The 18269-nt window shown below is 30.9% G+C and overlaps 1 protein-coding gene across 1 annotated transcript in view; it reads left to right on the top strand.

The window, feature by feature from the left end:
* Positions 1–18269, top strand: part of LOC129912661 (semaphorin-2A-like) — a 157529-nt gene that overhangs the window by 84082 nt on the left and 55178 nt on the right. The window contains exon 3 of the mRNA XM_055991012.1: positions 17554–17641. Within this exon, the coding sequence (XP_055846987.1) occupies positions 17554–17641 (88 nt within the window). The remainder of the gene's footprint in view (positions 1–17553; positions 17642–18269) is intronic.

The raw sequence follows: 18269 nt of genomic DNA, 5'->3' as shown, positions 1-18269 counted from the left end.
TAGTAAATTTTATTTAGGTCAGGAGGATGTCTTCATCTACAAGAGAGCTACTAAATTATGCTGTTATATCGTTGCACTTAAAATTCATTTTCATTTTATTAGAATATATGTTTTTTTTGTTGTTGTTGTTTGTATCTTGTATAAAAGTGTATAAGAGTGTATCTTTCCTTAACTGAGAGTTCATCAAATTGTATTCGAAAATATTTTGTTACTAAGGAAGTAGATCTCGATTTATGTTGTTTGAATATTTTCTGAATAAAAAAATTATCACAAGCAACCAAGTGTAACCCAGATTTTTGACATTAATTGAAAATTCACATTGAAAGATGGGAATTTTATAAAAGCTGGCCGGAAAAACAACAAATTGACCTTAATTAATGGAGATTTTTCTTCCATTTTAGTTGGATGTAACAATCTTTTATAGATTTGGCTAAGAAATTGAAGCTTTTATGTTAATTAAAAGAGCAAAAGAGGTTATTTTTTTGTTTTAAGAAACATTTTGATGAACTTTTTAGGTTATAGTTCACATCCATTAACAACGAACATCAAGGATAAATTAGTTTTAGTATTTTTAGCAGAAAAAAAGTATTTTGCAAAGTACCTAATAGTTTGGTCATATAATGTTCTTTTGTTCAAAATTGGGAACAGAAGCATAATAGTTTTAAGAAATATTTCCTCATTATTCCATATTCTTTCGAAAGTATATTCTTACTTCAAGGTGAGCAATGAAGTGATTATAAAAACATTTTAATAAGAAAGTAGGTAGGTAACTAGAAAAAAATAATATAAAAAATAATATAGAAAAAAAAATGTCTCCACGTTGGGCGCCAATTAGCATTATTATTGTTTATTTTTTTCTTGTTTTTCTTTGCAACTTTAAGTAGAGATAACTTATTTGAGGAATGACAGCAAATAAGAAAGTAAGCAAATTAATAAAAGCTTTCCATAAAATTATCCTCGATTGAATGATAAAACATTCAATTGGCTCTGCTAGTGGACACGTGTATCGGTTCTATTTTGATTCTAATTAAAAAATACAGAAATGAGTGAACAAAGAGCCTAGGGGAAGTAAAATACAAAATATTTTTGGAAAAGGGACTTTAGTGTACCGGTGTTGGTTGTTGGGGGTACCAAATAAAGGTTTCAGGTTAATCTCTTCATGTATGAACTATAGCAGTTATTTTAGGTATAATTGGATTCTAATAAACTGTTTCAAAGATAGAATTTATATTGTTTCTCAAATAAATTGTTTCTCAAATAAAAAAAAAAAATAGCGACATTTTGTGGGATATAATGAAACAAAAATAATAATTAAAAAAAAGTTACGCACATTTATCGAAAGCTGAGAAGATTTTTTGAATTTAATCGATTCAAATTGAAATTGCAAGAAGTTCCAAACAAATTCAAAGTAATATAAAGTTTAAATACCCGATCCGCCCCCCCCCCCCTCCCCTTTGTAGGATATGTTCATATTAGGAAAAACTCTGTATTCAGTAGATAAATGAAGTAAAGAAATACCAACAAATTCGGCAATTAAAAAGAAAGGCAAAGATTAGAATTCACGTTGGGCGCCGTTTTATAAAACAACTACATAAATTTAATCAACGAGTTGTCGATGTGAAAGCAATATTATATAAAATTATGGTAATTAAAATATTAAATAACTTGGTTTTTTTTTTCTTTTTTTTTTTTTTTCTTAATAGTCTTGATAAACTGACAGAGGAATTCACAGGAATTCTACGCGATGCATTGGACAAAAGCTGTCCTCTCATTGCCGCTGCGAAGAAAAACAACAAACCACCCTGTTGGACTGTTGAGCTCACTAGCATAAGAAAAGAAACAAGAAAACTGTTCAACCTTGCTAAACGCACTACAACAGAAAGAGACTGGGAATCTTATAAAACCAGTCAGAGAAAGTTCAAGACAGAAACTCAACGAGCCAAACGTAGCTCTTGGAGAAACTTCTGTAGTACTATCGAATGTACTAACCATTCGGCGAGACTAAGGAGAATTCTCTCCAAGACGAATACTTATATAGGGTCCCTAAAGGGGCCTGATAATCGATGGACAGAATCCTGTCAAGACAGTCTAAAACTCCTGGTGGAAGCCCACTTCCCAGGTTATAACTCTGAATTGGACAATGATTCCACAAACTCTTTGCACTCAATATGTGAAATTCCTAGAGAAATTATTACGAAAGAAAAGTTGATCTGGGCCATCAACTCCTTCTCTCCTTATAAATCTCCAGGCATAGACGGCGGCGTCTTCCCTTTGATGCTGCAAAAAAGTAGTGAATTCATTATTCCATACCTGATCACAATATTCCAAAATAGCCTACAATTGGGGTATGTCCCTAAAATATGGCGTGAAGTCAAAGTTGTCTTTATACCAAAAGCTGGTAAATCCAGTTACACAGAACCCAAAGATTTCAGACCTATCAGTCTAACTTCTTTTACACTCAAAACACTTGAAAGGTTAATCGATATACATATCCGCAGTTATTTAATACCGGAGACTATATCACCCTTTCAGCATGCATACACAAAAGGTAGAAGTGTAGAGACAGCTTTACACTGTGCAGTCAGAACAATAGAAAAGTCACTTGTGCTTGTGGTTAAAGAATATACCCTCGCAGCATTTCTAGACATAGAAGGAGCATTCAATAATGTTCATAATAGTGCAATTGAAAAAGCACTCACTGATCTTAAAATAGAAGACACGGTCATAAAATGGATCGTGTGCATGTTAAAAAACAGACAAATAAATAGTGAATTAGGTGGGTCACATATAAAAATGTACGCATCTAGAGGAACCCCACAAGGGGGTATTCTATCACCTCTTCTTTGGATTTTGGTGATGAATGAGATTCTCATCAAATTGAAAAACAGCGGCGTCAAGGTTATAGCCTACGCAGATAATCTAGCTCTTCTAGCGACAGGTAAATACCTAACTACTCTAAGCGAACAATTAGAAAGCGCATTATCCCAGGTCAGTAACTGGACCAGGAGATGCGGTCTTAAAGTAAACCCCCTTAAAACAGAACTGGTACTTTTCACAAACAGAAGGAAAATTCCTCCTTTTGCAGTGCCAAAAATTGATGGCACCCCACTTAAGATTTCGGATAAAGCGAAATATCTCGGAGTGATCTTGGATAAGAAACTTAACTGGGGTCCAAACATTCAAGAAAGATATAAGAAAGCCACTTTTGCACTCTACTCATGTAATAGAATTCTTGGCAGAAACTGGGGACCAAATCCTAAAATAATCATGTGGATGTATACCGCCATTGTCAGACCCATTCTGACTTATGGCAGTTTAGTCTGGTGGCAAGCTCTGGAGAAATCCACGAACTTGAAGACCCTAACCAAAGTACAAAGAGCAGCTTGCATTAGTACTACGGGGGTGATGAGGTCCACTCCAACCGCGGGTCTGGAAGCAATCCTTAATCTCATACCCTTAGATCTATTTGTGCAAGAATTGGCAGCGAACAGCGCCCTACGACTCAGTCAAACCAACATTTGGAATACTAGTCAAAACGGCCATACTACGATCCTTTCTAACTACGTTGGCTACAACGTTAATACAGATTACATGACCCCCTACTTAGACTTTAACAAGTCTTTTAATGTCAGTTTCCCTAACAGACAAGATTGGGAAAACAGTATACCTTTCTCAAATGAGTCGACTATCGCCATCTTTACCGATGGTTCGAAAATGAACACTGGGGTTGGTGCAGGTTTTTACTCAGAAAACCTCAACCTTGCCAGTTCTTTCAGGCTCCCCGATCACAGCAGTGTCTTCCAAGCCGAGATATTGGCAGTGAAAAATGCTGCTAAACAAATATCCATGATGGCGATATCACCTGCTGACATCACCTTTTTCATTGATAGCCAAGCGGCAATAAAAGCGATTTCTGCCACCTTAATCAAGTCTAAGCTTGTTTCTTGCTGTCGCGAAGAGCTTAGGGTTCTTGGTATGCAGCATAATGTAAGACTCTGCTGGGTTCCCGGCCACAGTGATGTGTTCGGAAACGAAAAAGCGGATGAGCTTGCAAGGGAGGGCTCAGTGCTTGATCCCTCTCTCATAGACCTTAACATTAGAATCCCACAATGTGAAATAAGGCGAAATATCGTCAACAAGATTTCACAAAAAACCAACGATAGATGGAACCTCCTAGAAACCTGCGGTCACACCAGGATACTATGGCCGAACTTCGACGAGAAAAAATCAAATAAGATCTTACTACTTAGTAAGCCTTCTTTAAGATCCCTAATAGGCGTCTTAACGGGTCATAACCTACTAGGATACCACAAAAAGAAAATGGGGCTTTGTACGGATGATCTATGCAGAGGCTGCGGTAATGAGGACGAACAGGAAAACACTGTTCACTTCCTCTGTCACTGCCCAGCACTCTGTCGCACTAGAAAAAAATTCTTAGGAAACTACTTCTTTAATGAATTAGAAGAACTATCGGAACTCTCAGGCAATAGCCTACTGAACTTTGTCAAGTCCTCCAAATGGCTCGAACAACCATAGCATTCATAGGTTAACACTTTTTTTCATGAAGTTAAAATACTTCAGGGTATCACAAGGGATCTACATTGATCTAAGTGTGACGGTAACAATATCAACTGTCAGCCCACATAACCTAACCTAACCTAGTTTTTTCTTACGTTGGGCGCCAATTAGTGAAGAAATCGGATTGACGACTAATTTATTCTTGAAAATAATGAGATAGAAAAAAAATTATTTCTGCAGTTTAATCTCTGTAGAAACTGCATAGTTTTTTATTTAAAGAAAAAACTTTAACACATTATGTTGTAGAAATAAATTGAACCGTTTTATTTTTGAACAAAAAATTTAATGCCTTGAAAATCCACAAACCTTATAGACATAGATACTCAAAGGTTGAATTAAGTTAGACTTGGGAAATAATTAAAAACATTTTAAAGGTTAAAGTCAAGAAATGGTTTCCAAGAAAAATATTGTTCCCATGTTGGGCGCCAGTTTTTTTTTTTTTTAATTTTAATTTAAATTTAAATTTTTTCCATAAAGGCTATGAAATTTCTTAAAGAATGCGCTTTAGAAATTCATATTGGAAACGCACGCTAAAAGTATCGCTTTGAAGCTTAAAACATATTTTTCTTCTATAGTTTCAAAAAAAATTATTACATTATTTTGAATTTTACAGCATTTTAGCATTAGTTTTAGTTAATCTAATTTGTATTCTATTAAAATTGAAATTCTCTTCTCAAAATTTCACTGGCCACTGCACTTCTTTATTTATAAGAATTCATAAATACTTTTATATTAAAAATACACACCTCACTTAAAAGTCTTTAGTAGCCAAACAGAGTTGTACCTTTTCTTTTACAATAGTTTGCATAAATTTATTCAACTTGTTACTCCTATAAATTTATGCAAAACCCTTTTTCAAAACATAAATTTCAATAAATAAAATCACAAATCACTAAATACATCATAAATTTATTTAAAATCCAACAGACAACACGCACCACTTAAAAAGAACAAACTGACAGCTGTCAAAATATTTACTAAACAAAAAATAACAATATAAAAAAAATTGCTAACTCAGACAAGACCTCTTGCCTACATACACATACAAAAAACGGAAGGTCTTTAATTCAGACAGCTCAAAAAAAAAAAAACCATATGCAAATGAACCAAACAACTAACTATGCCACTTGGAATAATGTCTATCCTTCGACTCCCACTTGCACATGGTTTTCACAACCATAACACACACAGTCAGCCATTTTCTGTTTTTCTACTCCCCTCAAAAACCATCATCATCTTCATCACCAACATCAATCAAATTTGAAAACAAGACAACAAACACTGATTTCCATTTTTCGGAGCACTGCAAAAAAAGTCCTTTCAACAAAAAAAAAACTGAAAATAAAAAAAAAAATCTAGAATATATTGTTGCTTGCGACACATAGAGGACATTATTGCGTGTGCTTCAACCATGTCCTCACTTTCCACCTCCTCGCGTCGCAAACTTAATAGCATCTAACCGTTTTATAAACTCAAAAATAAACTCCCACACTGACACAAAAACACCCCTGCTGTCAGTCAGTTTTTTTTTTTTGTCATCATGATGTTGTGGCTCAGTGTTTTTTTTGTATAGGAGTGTGCACACAGTCAAATCCAGAGTCAGAGTCAATAAAAGGAACATCATTTTTAGCCACTTCTGCCTCACTTCCACCAACAACATCATAGACCATGAGATATTTTGTAACACATATTATTTGATCGTATAATTTAACGGCTTTTGAAATGCCGTTTCTCACAATGTACCACAAAAATTCCAAACAAGGACAACCGACGACGACCGACGATGTAAAAAATAAAAAAACCCAAAATTCTCTCTAATTTTTTTGTCAACCATAGTATCCTTTTTATTATTTGCTACACACACACACACAGTAACAACAAAGTGAGATGAAAATAACAACAAAGGATTTTTTTTTAAATCTGCTAGCTAGGACTTTCCTCCAGTATATCCTGATGACATTATTTTCAGAGACAATGAAAACATCCAGGCAAAAGGAGATAGGGAAGACGACACGAGGCAAGTTTTAAAAATAGGATCCTTGATGACTTCATGGTTTTTTTCAAAAAAAAAAAAAAAACACAACAACAAACTTAAGAATTTTAGATGTCCTTAAGTTGACTTAAGCTAATTTGCATAAAGGTCAATATTTAACCAGGACACACCATTAGCAGCAGCAGCAGCAGGAGGAAAAATATTCATTGGCATGCAAATCACAAGGATTTGACTCCTATTGTTCTCTCCAGTTCTTCTATAAAACAAGGTACCTCCCAAACAATTATTATTATTCGCACAAAGGCATCATCATCATCACCACCAGCCAGCCAACAGTCCAAGGACAATCAAGAATGAGATAGGTGTCCTCCATGAGAGACACTAATTTGCAGAGAGTCAAGTCAAGTCGTCGTCATCACAGGATGGTATATAAAGAAAAGGAATTATTATTATTTGCGGCAAAACATTTAGGTGTTGGTGGCTTAATGATGATAACGGTTGCTGACACAATTTTTAACGCGTGTTCTTCTCTTTCTTTAAGACGAACTTTAAAAACCACCTTTTCTCCCCACAAAACAAGGAAAGGCCCAAAAAAGGAAACTCACAAACAAAAAAGAGGAGGTCAAATTAACAAAGCTTTCTGAGCTTATTGTATACTTTTTGTCTTATGGAACTGTAATTAGCGTGACGATTGTACTAAATGGAGGAGTATAATATACCTATCGTGAAAAATCCTTTTAATTTGGTGTTTTATTGTTGATGTGCCATTAAACAGACAAAAAAAAAAAAAAAAAATAAAGGATAAGGACTTGTAAAGCAAGGCGTTTTTTGTATAAAAATAAAAGCCTAAAAGACTTGATAAGAATTGAAATTTACATAATTATATGACTATTTTTGTTATTTTATCCTAAGACTAAGCAAAAAAAAAAAAATTGTAAACAGGAAAAAATTTTCATAATAATGTAATATCTGTTAAATTGCAATAAATACAAATTTTATCAATATTTGTAATCATGAGGCCATGCTAATGCATTTTTTTACTACAAAAAATTGTAAAAATATCCCACTTAATCAAAAATAGATTATTTAAATTTTTCGTTCACTGTGGTGTATACGTGTTTTTTTTTCAACCAACGAATTTAAACTGTTTTCGGGAAATGTAAATTTTCAAAACAAATATCCTTGTGATTAAACAAACTGCATTTCAGGGATGATATCATTTTCTTAGCTGTCATTCTTAAACCTCTTGAGAATAATTTCAAACAAGTGAATTTTTGAAGTGAAAACTTCTTTAGTATCCTAGTGATTTGAAACAAGATGAAACGAAAAAGCGACACGAAAAATCAATTAATCATAACTTTTTTGTTTTAACAGATAGATAAATGAAATTTATACAGTAGATAGGTAATTAAACAGGTTATGATTTTGCAAAATTTCAATTAATTTCATGTTCAAAATTCTGAGATAACCGTGAAAAGATGTTCTTTTTCTAAACACGTTATATCTTTTGAACTAGAGCACATAACAAATTTATTTAACTTTAAAACGCATGCTGATTATTACCTTTCATTTAATATATAACACATAATGGTACGTGCTCTACAAGTTATATAATCTTTAATTGAAAAACTTGAAAAATACCTCAAAACACCTGTGAAAATTTAGAAATATGATTAAAAGGTAAAATAATAATGATATAAAATTTATTATAGGTTGTCTTTTAAAAATTGGATTTAATTGCGTTAGAAGAGAAAAGAGATTGATTGTTTTGCTTTTTTTTTATGAAAACTAATTGGGTTACAAAAATTCTAGCTCTTTTTGTAGATGTTGTATAGAAATGGTCGATATAGATATTTTGAACTGAAACAATAAGCTTTCAAACGGTATAAAATTTATTGTAGGTTGTCATATAAAAAAAAAGTGATGGAATAAAAAAAAGTTATATTTTTTCAATTTTTTTAAAATGATTTTTAAGGTTTCACTTCAACCACGTGTGAATTGCACACATGATTTTTTTTTTATTTTTACCAATTTATCTACTAGAAAAATGTAATGATGTTTTCCTTTAATCTCGGTTTTTCTTTATTGCATTTGTAGGGTTTTGGCAAGAAAAAAAAAAAATTAAATCATGTCCGGGATCAGACTCAAAACTCTCTAGTCGCATTTTCTGATCTAGTTTCAATTTAATAATATAATATTTTTATTAAAATTTTAATAAGATTTTCTATACAAAAATAATAAAAAATCTCTTTGTTTTTTTATATTTTCTAAAAAAAAAGAAATGGTACCTACCCAGACGAAAAAAATACATTTAAATATCATCATAATAAAGATCTCTTAAAGCTATGTACATTAGGGTGTTCCTTATTTTTGAATCAATTTCCTAAGTGGAAAAACTGTTTCCAAAAATGAAAAAAAAATCCCCAAATTTTTTCACATTTTTATTTTGACGCTAGATGGCCCCCCAAGAGGGTTAAAATTTTTCTCATTTTAAATAGGTACATGTTGTCTTATGAGGCCATATTTTTAGATATAGTCTTTAAGTAAAATGTTCTGATGAGATTCTTTTCTATATTAAACACCGATTTTAAAAAAGGTATAAAACATTTTTCTAGGACTTGGGGTTTAGTCAGGGCATGAATGTGTTTTTAAAACAAGGATATGAGTAGCATGAAAAATATAATAAAACCAAAAAAAAAATATGCATGTCCTGACCTATTTTAAATGAGAAAAAACTTTTACCCTCTTGGGGCGCCATCTGGTTCAAAATAAAAATTTGAAAAAATTAGGGGATTTTTTTTTTATTATTTAGAAACAGTTTTTCCACTTAGAAACTTGATTCTAATGTACATAAATGTATGAAAATTAAAAGCTGCAATATTATTTTCAAATCAGTTGTTTTGTTAAATTATTTTCGGAAGCTTTACGAGTACGTACATATATCGTTTTTAAGTACCTACTGACTCTCAAATGTGAACAGTTTTGTGTAACTATCGTTATCATCTCGCATATATCATAAATTTGGAAATCATTGTCTGTAATTCCAAAACTGCATGGGTAAAATTCTAGGAAAATATTTTTAATTTTAAGCTCTTCTCTAGAATTTTCTTAACTAGAGATACACAGTTTTTAGGTTTTGTCCATACGCAATGAAAATTCTTAATTTTCCTAGGAAATCATAGCACGAGTAGAAATTCTAAATTTATCCTTAACAATGAATTCCTGGAATAAGTGGGAATTTCAAAATATTTCTGAGGTTAAAAATATAAGTGCGGTATGATCTAAATGGCTTTTACCTAGAAATAAAAACAATCTAGCTAGAAATCCTTTTAAATTCATATCTCATATCATGAATGTATATTTTTAAAAACAGTGGTTACCAATGTTTCTAAAAACTACCTGACAAAAAAACCTTAAACAAAAAACTTCCATTGATAAATAGAAAGAAGAAATTTCGGTTGAAACTGAGCGAGTGAATGAGAAATAATAAAAAAGAAAAAAAAAAACCTTAACAGTGACACTGATGATGAAGACAGAAGACCCCTGAATCAAGTTTATTAAGACAAATGGTTGCTGATGGCTCTGTAAGATGCTGTTCCTTCCGTTGATGCTTCCGTTGCTTCATACTCCGCAGCTAAGATCTCCTATTTGGGGATATATATACATATTTTTTTTTGTTCCATTCAATTTTACTCTACACAACACAACCCACCCACACCATCTTGTGTGTCAAAGGGGCGACTGATGTTAAGGGTTTTGGAAGAGACGAAGCAAAGGACGCGACAGAGGTTGTGACTCCTCATTTGTTCAGAAAAGTCAGAATCAGAGAATCAAAGTTGGTGACCATCTATCGGTGTGGTGCGGTGTTTTTTTGTGCGAAATAGAATGGAATGAAATTCAGTTTGGTTCGTTGGCACCAACAGAATGGTGCCATTTGACGACGAAGACGACAAAAACGACGACGACCGACGGCTACTTTTCTGTCAGATTTGTTTCTACTTTAATTTACTTCAACACAGAATTGAACCTATGTCACATTTCTCTCGTACAAATTAGTTTTACTTATTTTTGCGTTTCGTCCTTTATTTTTTTTTTTTTTTTTGTTGGTTGGTTGTCTTGCATCGCAGGATTGTCCCTTGTGAGAGAAGAAGTGTCCCTATACCATCATGAATTCCCTCTTTTTGCAGAAGTATCCAATGGAGTTGCGATTTTCTCTCCTTTCTTTTGTTCTTTTTCTTTTCTATATCGCTTCTTTTTCTACGTTTTTTTCGTAGAAGGATTCGTGACAGTTGACAAATGAGAGTCATTAGGGATGATTCACGTTTTATCTTTGAATTAACTTTAAAATTTGATTAAACCCAAGTAAATTGGACTTGAGTCTTTGGGAGATATGTTTTTTTGTAGGAGGTATACCTTATACCAATATACTTCTTCTTTCTACCTACAATAGCAGATAGCTACTATATACTGTTGTTGACTGATGGTGCCATCGAAAGTAAAAAAAAAGAAGAAAAAGGATATTCGACAAAATTCGAAGAGAAGTCAAGTCATAGTAGGGATAGAATGAGGGTCGTCGTAGAAATTAAATATAAAGCTGACATTTATCCGAATGGACTTGTTTGCAAAAACTGAATACATCAACTGATTAGGAATCAAATTAGAACGGGAATGGGTAGTTAGTTGTCTGATTTTTTTTTTTTTTTTAAAGCTTTTTTAGCATCAACGACAAGCATCTTTTTGTTCTTGCTTTCTTGACTTTAATGAAGTTTTAAATGACATCTTTAAATTTAAATAAATTGGTCTTTGATTAAAGTCTAGGGTAAATTAGGGCATTATGGCATACCTAAGCACAAACTCAAATAACTTTACTACGGACAACAATTTTTACTTCAATCATTTTTTTTAATTAAATTTCATAAAAACGTAACATAAATAAATTATTTAAGAATAAAAATTCAAGCTTTTTAACAAAAAATAAATTAAATTAAAAATAGTCCAAAAAAAACCATATTGCCCTATGTACGGGCAATATGGCGAACCCCATTTACTTCGGAACCCTTTAATTTTTTTACATATATTCGGCATTTCTGAAATATAATTGTTAATAAGTTTCATAAAATTAACGTTACATTAAGGTTATTTTCATATTTAAAAAAATGCAGAGTTACTTTTGAAATTAGTTTTACATAAGGGCATTATGGCGCAGTCGGGTATAATATAGCGCCATAATGCCCTTATTGCATCTGCGCCATATTGCAAAATATACACATATTCACAAAACTCCAAAAACTAAACACAATTCTTACTTCATTTAAAATATAACAAGTGATATAACCAAACCAAAACTGTACTCTGCGTTTCACTCTTTACAACAAACACGTGCACTGTATACTTACCGAGATATACACAAACAAAAACAAAGCGATATTATATTGGAACCCAGAACCGGTATATTTTTTTTGTTTTCTTTTTTGTTTGGCACAAAAATAATAGCACTGACCTGCGATCGTCATAAGGCTAGTGTTCGACGAAGGCCAAAGTTTCTGCATTGGTATTATTTAAATGCGAGTATTGTAAGTATGGTAGTTGAGAGGTGCGCCATAATGCCCGGTGCGCCATAATGCCCGAAGTTACCCTAGTACTTTTTTCTGTGTACTATATTATTAAAGCAATAATCAAGAGCGTATCAAACATGTTACTTGAGAAACAAATAATTTCACTAAGATGTGAGAAAGCTGGCGCCAAATTACATTTAATGATGTCTAAAATTTGAAGTTAATTTTTTTTTGCAGGTAGATTTTAGAAATATTTGTTTGAAACCACTTTTTTCTTGAGTAGATGATGTAAGATTTGAATTAAAAAGAATTTCTATATTATTTTTATTTCTAGCTATCGCACTTATTTTTAACCATAGGTCTAACAAGAGAAATACAGTGGTAGATATTTGTTTAAACGCATTTGATAATTTATGAGTAAAATTGAATAATTCGCTGGAAGGTCCAAATATTATAGAATTGAGGAAAAGTGGATTTTCGGTATGGACATTTTTCAACTAGTTAAATTTTATTTATTTCAAAATATTAAAGTTAATGAAGTGAATATAACAGAAAACTAGAAAAAAGTAACAATTAGTTAAACATTCATTTAAACGCACTCAACATTTTTCAAAAATATATGACTTAAAATAACAAAATTAATGCTTGGTATGGCTACATTTATTCGTTATAAGTTCAAAAACTTAGATTGCCATTGAATGCGTCAGTCTTTTTTTAACTTTCGGGTCTATTTCTTCCCAACATGTCTGGATGCATTTTTAAAGCTCCAAAATTATATTATATTGTCTACCATTTTTATAAACATTTGATGCAAGTATCCCCCAATGATTTTCCATTGGATTACAACCAGGACAACAAACTGGCCAGTCCAATAAAGCGATTATTTTCTGACGAAACTAGTGATATGAACTATCAAATAAAAACTATCAAACTATCAATAGTTCTTATAAAATATTCATTCATTCGATAGTTTTAAATGATTCATTCATTCATTCATTTAGTAACTATTTTCATTCGAATAGTTTTTTCATTCGTTAGTTTTGTCATTAAAATAGTTTTTTTTATTTAATAGTATTTTCTTTTGAACATTATTCTTATTCCATAGTTTTTTTATTCGAATAGATTTTTTTTTTATGATAGTTTTTTCATTCGAATAGTTTAGTTACTATTTGCATTTGAATAGTTTTTTTTATACGATAGTTTTTTCATTCAAATAGTTTTCTTAAACGATAGTTTTTTTATTTGAATAGTTTTTTTATACAATAGTTTTTATTCGATAGTTTATTCGATAGTTTGTTCGATAGTTTTATTCGATAGTTTTTATTCGAATGAATGAACTATTCGATAGTTCAAATCATTCGATAGTTCCCATCACTAGACGCAACCATTTTTTTGACTCCTTAGATACATGACACATTTTCTTACTGTTCATTCATGAATTAAGAGAAAACGTCGACCAACAAATTTGTGAAAATTTTGGAGTTTATCCTAATTGAAATGAAACAAATAGGCAGCTTTAAAATAAAGTGCTTTATTTTTATGTGAAAAAATTACATTTTCCCATTCATCTTTCCAATGCATAATATTTCTTACAGAATCTAATCTTTTTACATTGTGTAAGGCTGTACGTTTGGGTTTTATCATCATTGTATGCAATTTTAAACCTCTGGAGTGGAGAAGAATTCTGGGAATGTGTTGCTTTGTTGTTGGCAAATCTAATTTGTCCCTGATTTGCCTACAGTAAAGCCGATTTTTAGAAGCGTCTTGAAAAACTTGGCCTTTTTGTCTTCGAATCTGCTTTCTATTAAATTTTGTTTTCAATTTTATTTATTCAAAACTTTGAAGCCTTTTTCCTTCCCCATGATTTCTGAAAACTTTAAATTATTAACTTTTTTTACTTTATCTACTATACCTAAATAATATGGATCTATCATCTAATATCCAAAAGTTAAAAAAATCAAATTGAATAACTGCTATTTTTTTATACAAATAAAGCTACTGCACTTAAACGATTGTTTATTTGACAGTACAGATTAATAAGGAATGCGATTTATTTGTCTTTAAAATAATGCAAACTGCATAGATTTTTATTGTTTATCATTTTTTTTTTTCAAAATGATTTACTGTAACGAAACTTTTTGCAAAGAAACTTGTAGAAGAAAAAAGTCAAATCACTCATACCAAGACGAAAACATGAAAAATATTGCAATGCGCTTAAACGAATATTTACCACTGTATTTTGAAATTCCCACTCTTTCCAGGAACTCATTGTTAAGGATGTATTTCGAATTTCTTCTCTTGCTATTTCCTAGAAAATATAAGACTATGGACAAAGTCAGAAAAGTGTGTATCACTGCTTGAACAAATTCTTGAAAAAATAAGCTTTAAAGCAAAACAACTATTTTCGCAGAATTTTACTTATGCAGTGTTTTGGAATGTTTGCCAAGTTGTTGATATATGAGAGTTTATTATACCTAGAGTAGCGCAATTGTTATTGTCTTACCGACAATAAACAAATACATAAATAATGGTCGAAAATAGGTTCCATCTGAAAATAATAAAATAAAACAAAATTGGATTGCAAATAACTCAGCAAATAGGTCTCAAAGCAACTTTTAGTTTTGATTTTGATAGAGATATAATACGTTAACAGGGTGTCCCACAGTCACCGCCCAAATCATGGATTCTTGAGATCATTTTAAGTCGAAAAAATTGAAAGATAATTTTTTCTTTTTCGTCCGGTTTTCGAGTTATGACGGTTTTTAGGATTTATTATCCCATTAAGAATTTATTACAGTTTTAGTTTGTCCCAAAACTTTTTTTTCTGCATCCTCAATTTTTCACCAAACCCAATTTTCTTCGTTTTTTAAGTTGTGTTTTTTCACTTTCATATCATTTTATTCAGAAAAACACGTAAATGAGTATTCATTTTTTTCGCCCAGTTTATTTTCTTAAAAATAAGATTTTTTTTCATAAAAAAGACTACTAAAAGTAATTAAAAAATAATAAAACTGATTGAATTAAAAAAAAATAATTATTTTTTAATACAAAATTATTCAAATAAAATTAAAAATTTTTTCTAAGCTATTCTGGTTAGGAAAAAAAAACAAGTAGCCAGAACATGCATATTGTTTTGGATTTAATAAAGCAAGCTTGTACTGTTTTCATGCATATGAGAAGCATGAAAAATAAAAAAAAAAAAATGCGTGTACTGACTAAACCCCTTGGCCTAGAAAAATGGTTTATAGGTACCTTTTTGAAAACGGTCTTTAATGTAGAAAAGAACCTCATCAAAAAATTTTACTTTAAGACTATAAAATGGCCTCATAAGTCAAGATGTACCTATCTCTAATGGCAAAAAACTTTAACCCTCTTGGTGCGCCATCTAGCGTCGAAATAAAAATCTGAAATATGTTCAGGGGATTTATTATTTAGTTTTTCCACTTAGGAACTTAATTCCCAAAAAAAAACCCAAATAACGAACGCCTTACTGCACAAATTTACAGCCTCTCAGAAACCTCACTTTTTTTCCAAACATTTGGTCCAGTCTTATAAATAATAAAGTTGCCAAAATTTTTGTATACAAAATTAGTGTTTTTCTTTTAAATTATTACATGGATTTTGAAATTTATATTTCTTGCATCTTAAATAAAGCAATCAAATTGCATAGGCACATTTACAAAATTTTACTATAAAAAGTTTTAAAAAAATTAAGAAATATGAACTCTAAAAGGATGTTCGTGCGACCCAATCGTGTATTTTATTATATTAACAGTTCAGGTGAGTCCAACCGAAATATTTGCATTAAAAAAAAGTATTTCGTGCAACTGAAAAAAAATTGCCTTGAAAAAAAAATTTTATTGCAACAGAAAAATATTTGCATTGAAAATACAATTTTTATTGCAGATAAAAATATTTTGTACCTATTAAAAAAAATTGGTATTGCAAATAAAAAATGGGGATCGGGTCAAAATTCTGGCTTCAAAATTCTGCTTTTTCAGCGAAAATTCTGTTTTTCAAAATTCTGCTTTTTTTCTATTCTGTTTTTCAAAATTCTGCTTTTCAAAATTCTGCCAGCATTATATTTGAACAAAAAAAATTCTGCTAATTCTGTTTTTTTTTTTATAGCATATGCGCTGGCTAAAGAAAAATACACCTCATTAATGTAATTCAACATTGGTACTTTCCTAATTTTTTTTATTTAAGTGTCGCAAATATTTTTTGAAATGCATATACTGACTTTCTTTCAAATAAAATATGTAGGTATAGTAATTGGAACCGATGTTGTATATTCCTTTTCTTATTCAAATTTTTGAATATTCATCTTTATTTGATAAATTAATAAATTTTTAGTTATTTTCGTAAATGTTTAATATTAAAAACCTTTTCTTAATATTTTCAAATTTATTCATTTATAAAACAAAAATTAATTCGCATTTAAAAAATGACAAATTATGTAGGTAAGTAATCAAATAAGCAGATAATTTTTCAAAAAGATTTTACAGAATTCTGCAAAAAATTAAAAAAGGGTTTGGAAAATGTTTAAAAGTGCGCGCTTTTTAACATTTTCCAAACCCTTTTTTAATTTTTTGCAGAATTTTGAAAGCAGAATTTTGTAAAGCAGAATTTTGACAAAAGAATTTTGACCCCCAACCCTAAAAAATGTTCTGCATTGAAAAAAAAAATATCAATGCAAAATGTTTGCATTAAATATTTTTTTGTAATGTTCGTCGAATTTCTTACAATTTTTGCTATTTGACCATAAATAAGCTATTTCAACTATAATATTGAACCTAATGTAAGGCAAAATTGTAAGACACATTTTTCAGGGCTTTTGGTTTTTCATCTGGGACAAAAAGAATTCGCTTCCTTTTTTAATTCTCTAAATAGTAAAGACTTTTAGTAGCTTTTACAAATTTTACAACTTGTTAAACATTTTTTCCTATAAAATAGTTATATGAAGATAATAAATTGTGTAAATTTTACCTCTTACAAAACTTTTTTTTAATGTTTTTCTCGTATTTTTTTAAGTTTTTCTTCTAGAAAATTATAATAGATGCTTACTTTTACTACCAAGTGTAGTCTTAAATAGACTTCATATGCAACCTTTTTTTAAAGCATTATTATTCTTCATTTCATAATTTAATGAGAATTAATTCGAAACAAAATCAAGTAGGTATCTTGTATGAGCTTGAATCTTCATCATCATCATTATTCTAATAAATAGATACATGACAACATGCCTACCACCCTTCGGCGCAAAACAAAAAAAAAAACCTTTCAAAAAGTAGATAAGAAGTCTTTTCAACAAATCTTTTTTTTATAGTAGAATTTATATGAAATAATTTAAAACCCCTTTTTTTTTCTACTCCACTCAAACAAAAACACTAATCATATTTATTTTTCTTCTTTTTCTTCTTTTTGCAGATCACGTGAGAGACTTCAGTTGCGGCCTACTCTACTACAAGACTTTCCACTTTGATGAGGCCAACAATGCTTTGTTCGTTGGTGCTATGTAAGTACTACTTAACTCGACTTAACACCCTTTAAGAACAAATCATAATTATCGTCATTATATAAGAACCAACCCAGACTCTCTCTCTCTCTCTGTTGTTGAACACAAACAAAGAAATAGAGAAGAATTGTTATATGCGGATTCATTTAATAAATATAACTACTTTAGAGCGAACTCTCCTTTAACCCCCTTCTATCACAAAAGACCTGACGCTACCGCCATCTATGAACCACAACCACCCATAGTGACCTTCCCTTTGTTTTATAAACAGAAAGTCCTGAACTCTCTGTACCCAGACTCATTTCATTTAAAACCAGAATTGTCGTCGTGTCGGTCGTTGGTAGAGAGATGGTACATAGTAAAGAATCTCTATCCTTTTTTTTTTATGTTTGCGGAAACCGTTTTTCAGCAAATAAAATAAAACAAAAAAAAAAAAAGAAAGACCCACAGAACAATACATAATGTCCGCCAACTTGAAATGTTGCTCCTCGTAATTATGAATTAGTGTGGAGGAAGTAACTCTCTGAGCTAAAGAGCATCACGAATGAAGATTAATGATGGCAATTTAAGAATGTGCCTCTACAACTTGGTCTCTTCATCATCGTCCTCGTCCTTGTTTTATTTGTTG

Source organism: Episyrphus balteatus, chromosome 1 (genome assembly GCF_945859705.1).
Source record: "Episyrphus balteatus chromosome 1, idEpiBalt1.1, whole genome shotgun sequence".
Taxonomy (NCBI): Eukaryota; Metazoa; Arthropoda; class Insecta; order Diptera; family Syrphidae; genus Episyrphus; species Episyrphus balteatus.
The sequence above is the reverse complement of the archived record's forward strand: the minus strand, read 5'-3'. Positions and strand labels throughout refer to the sequence as shown.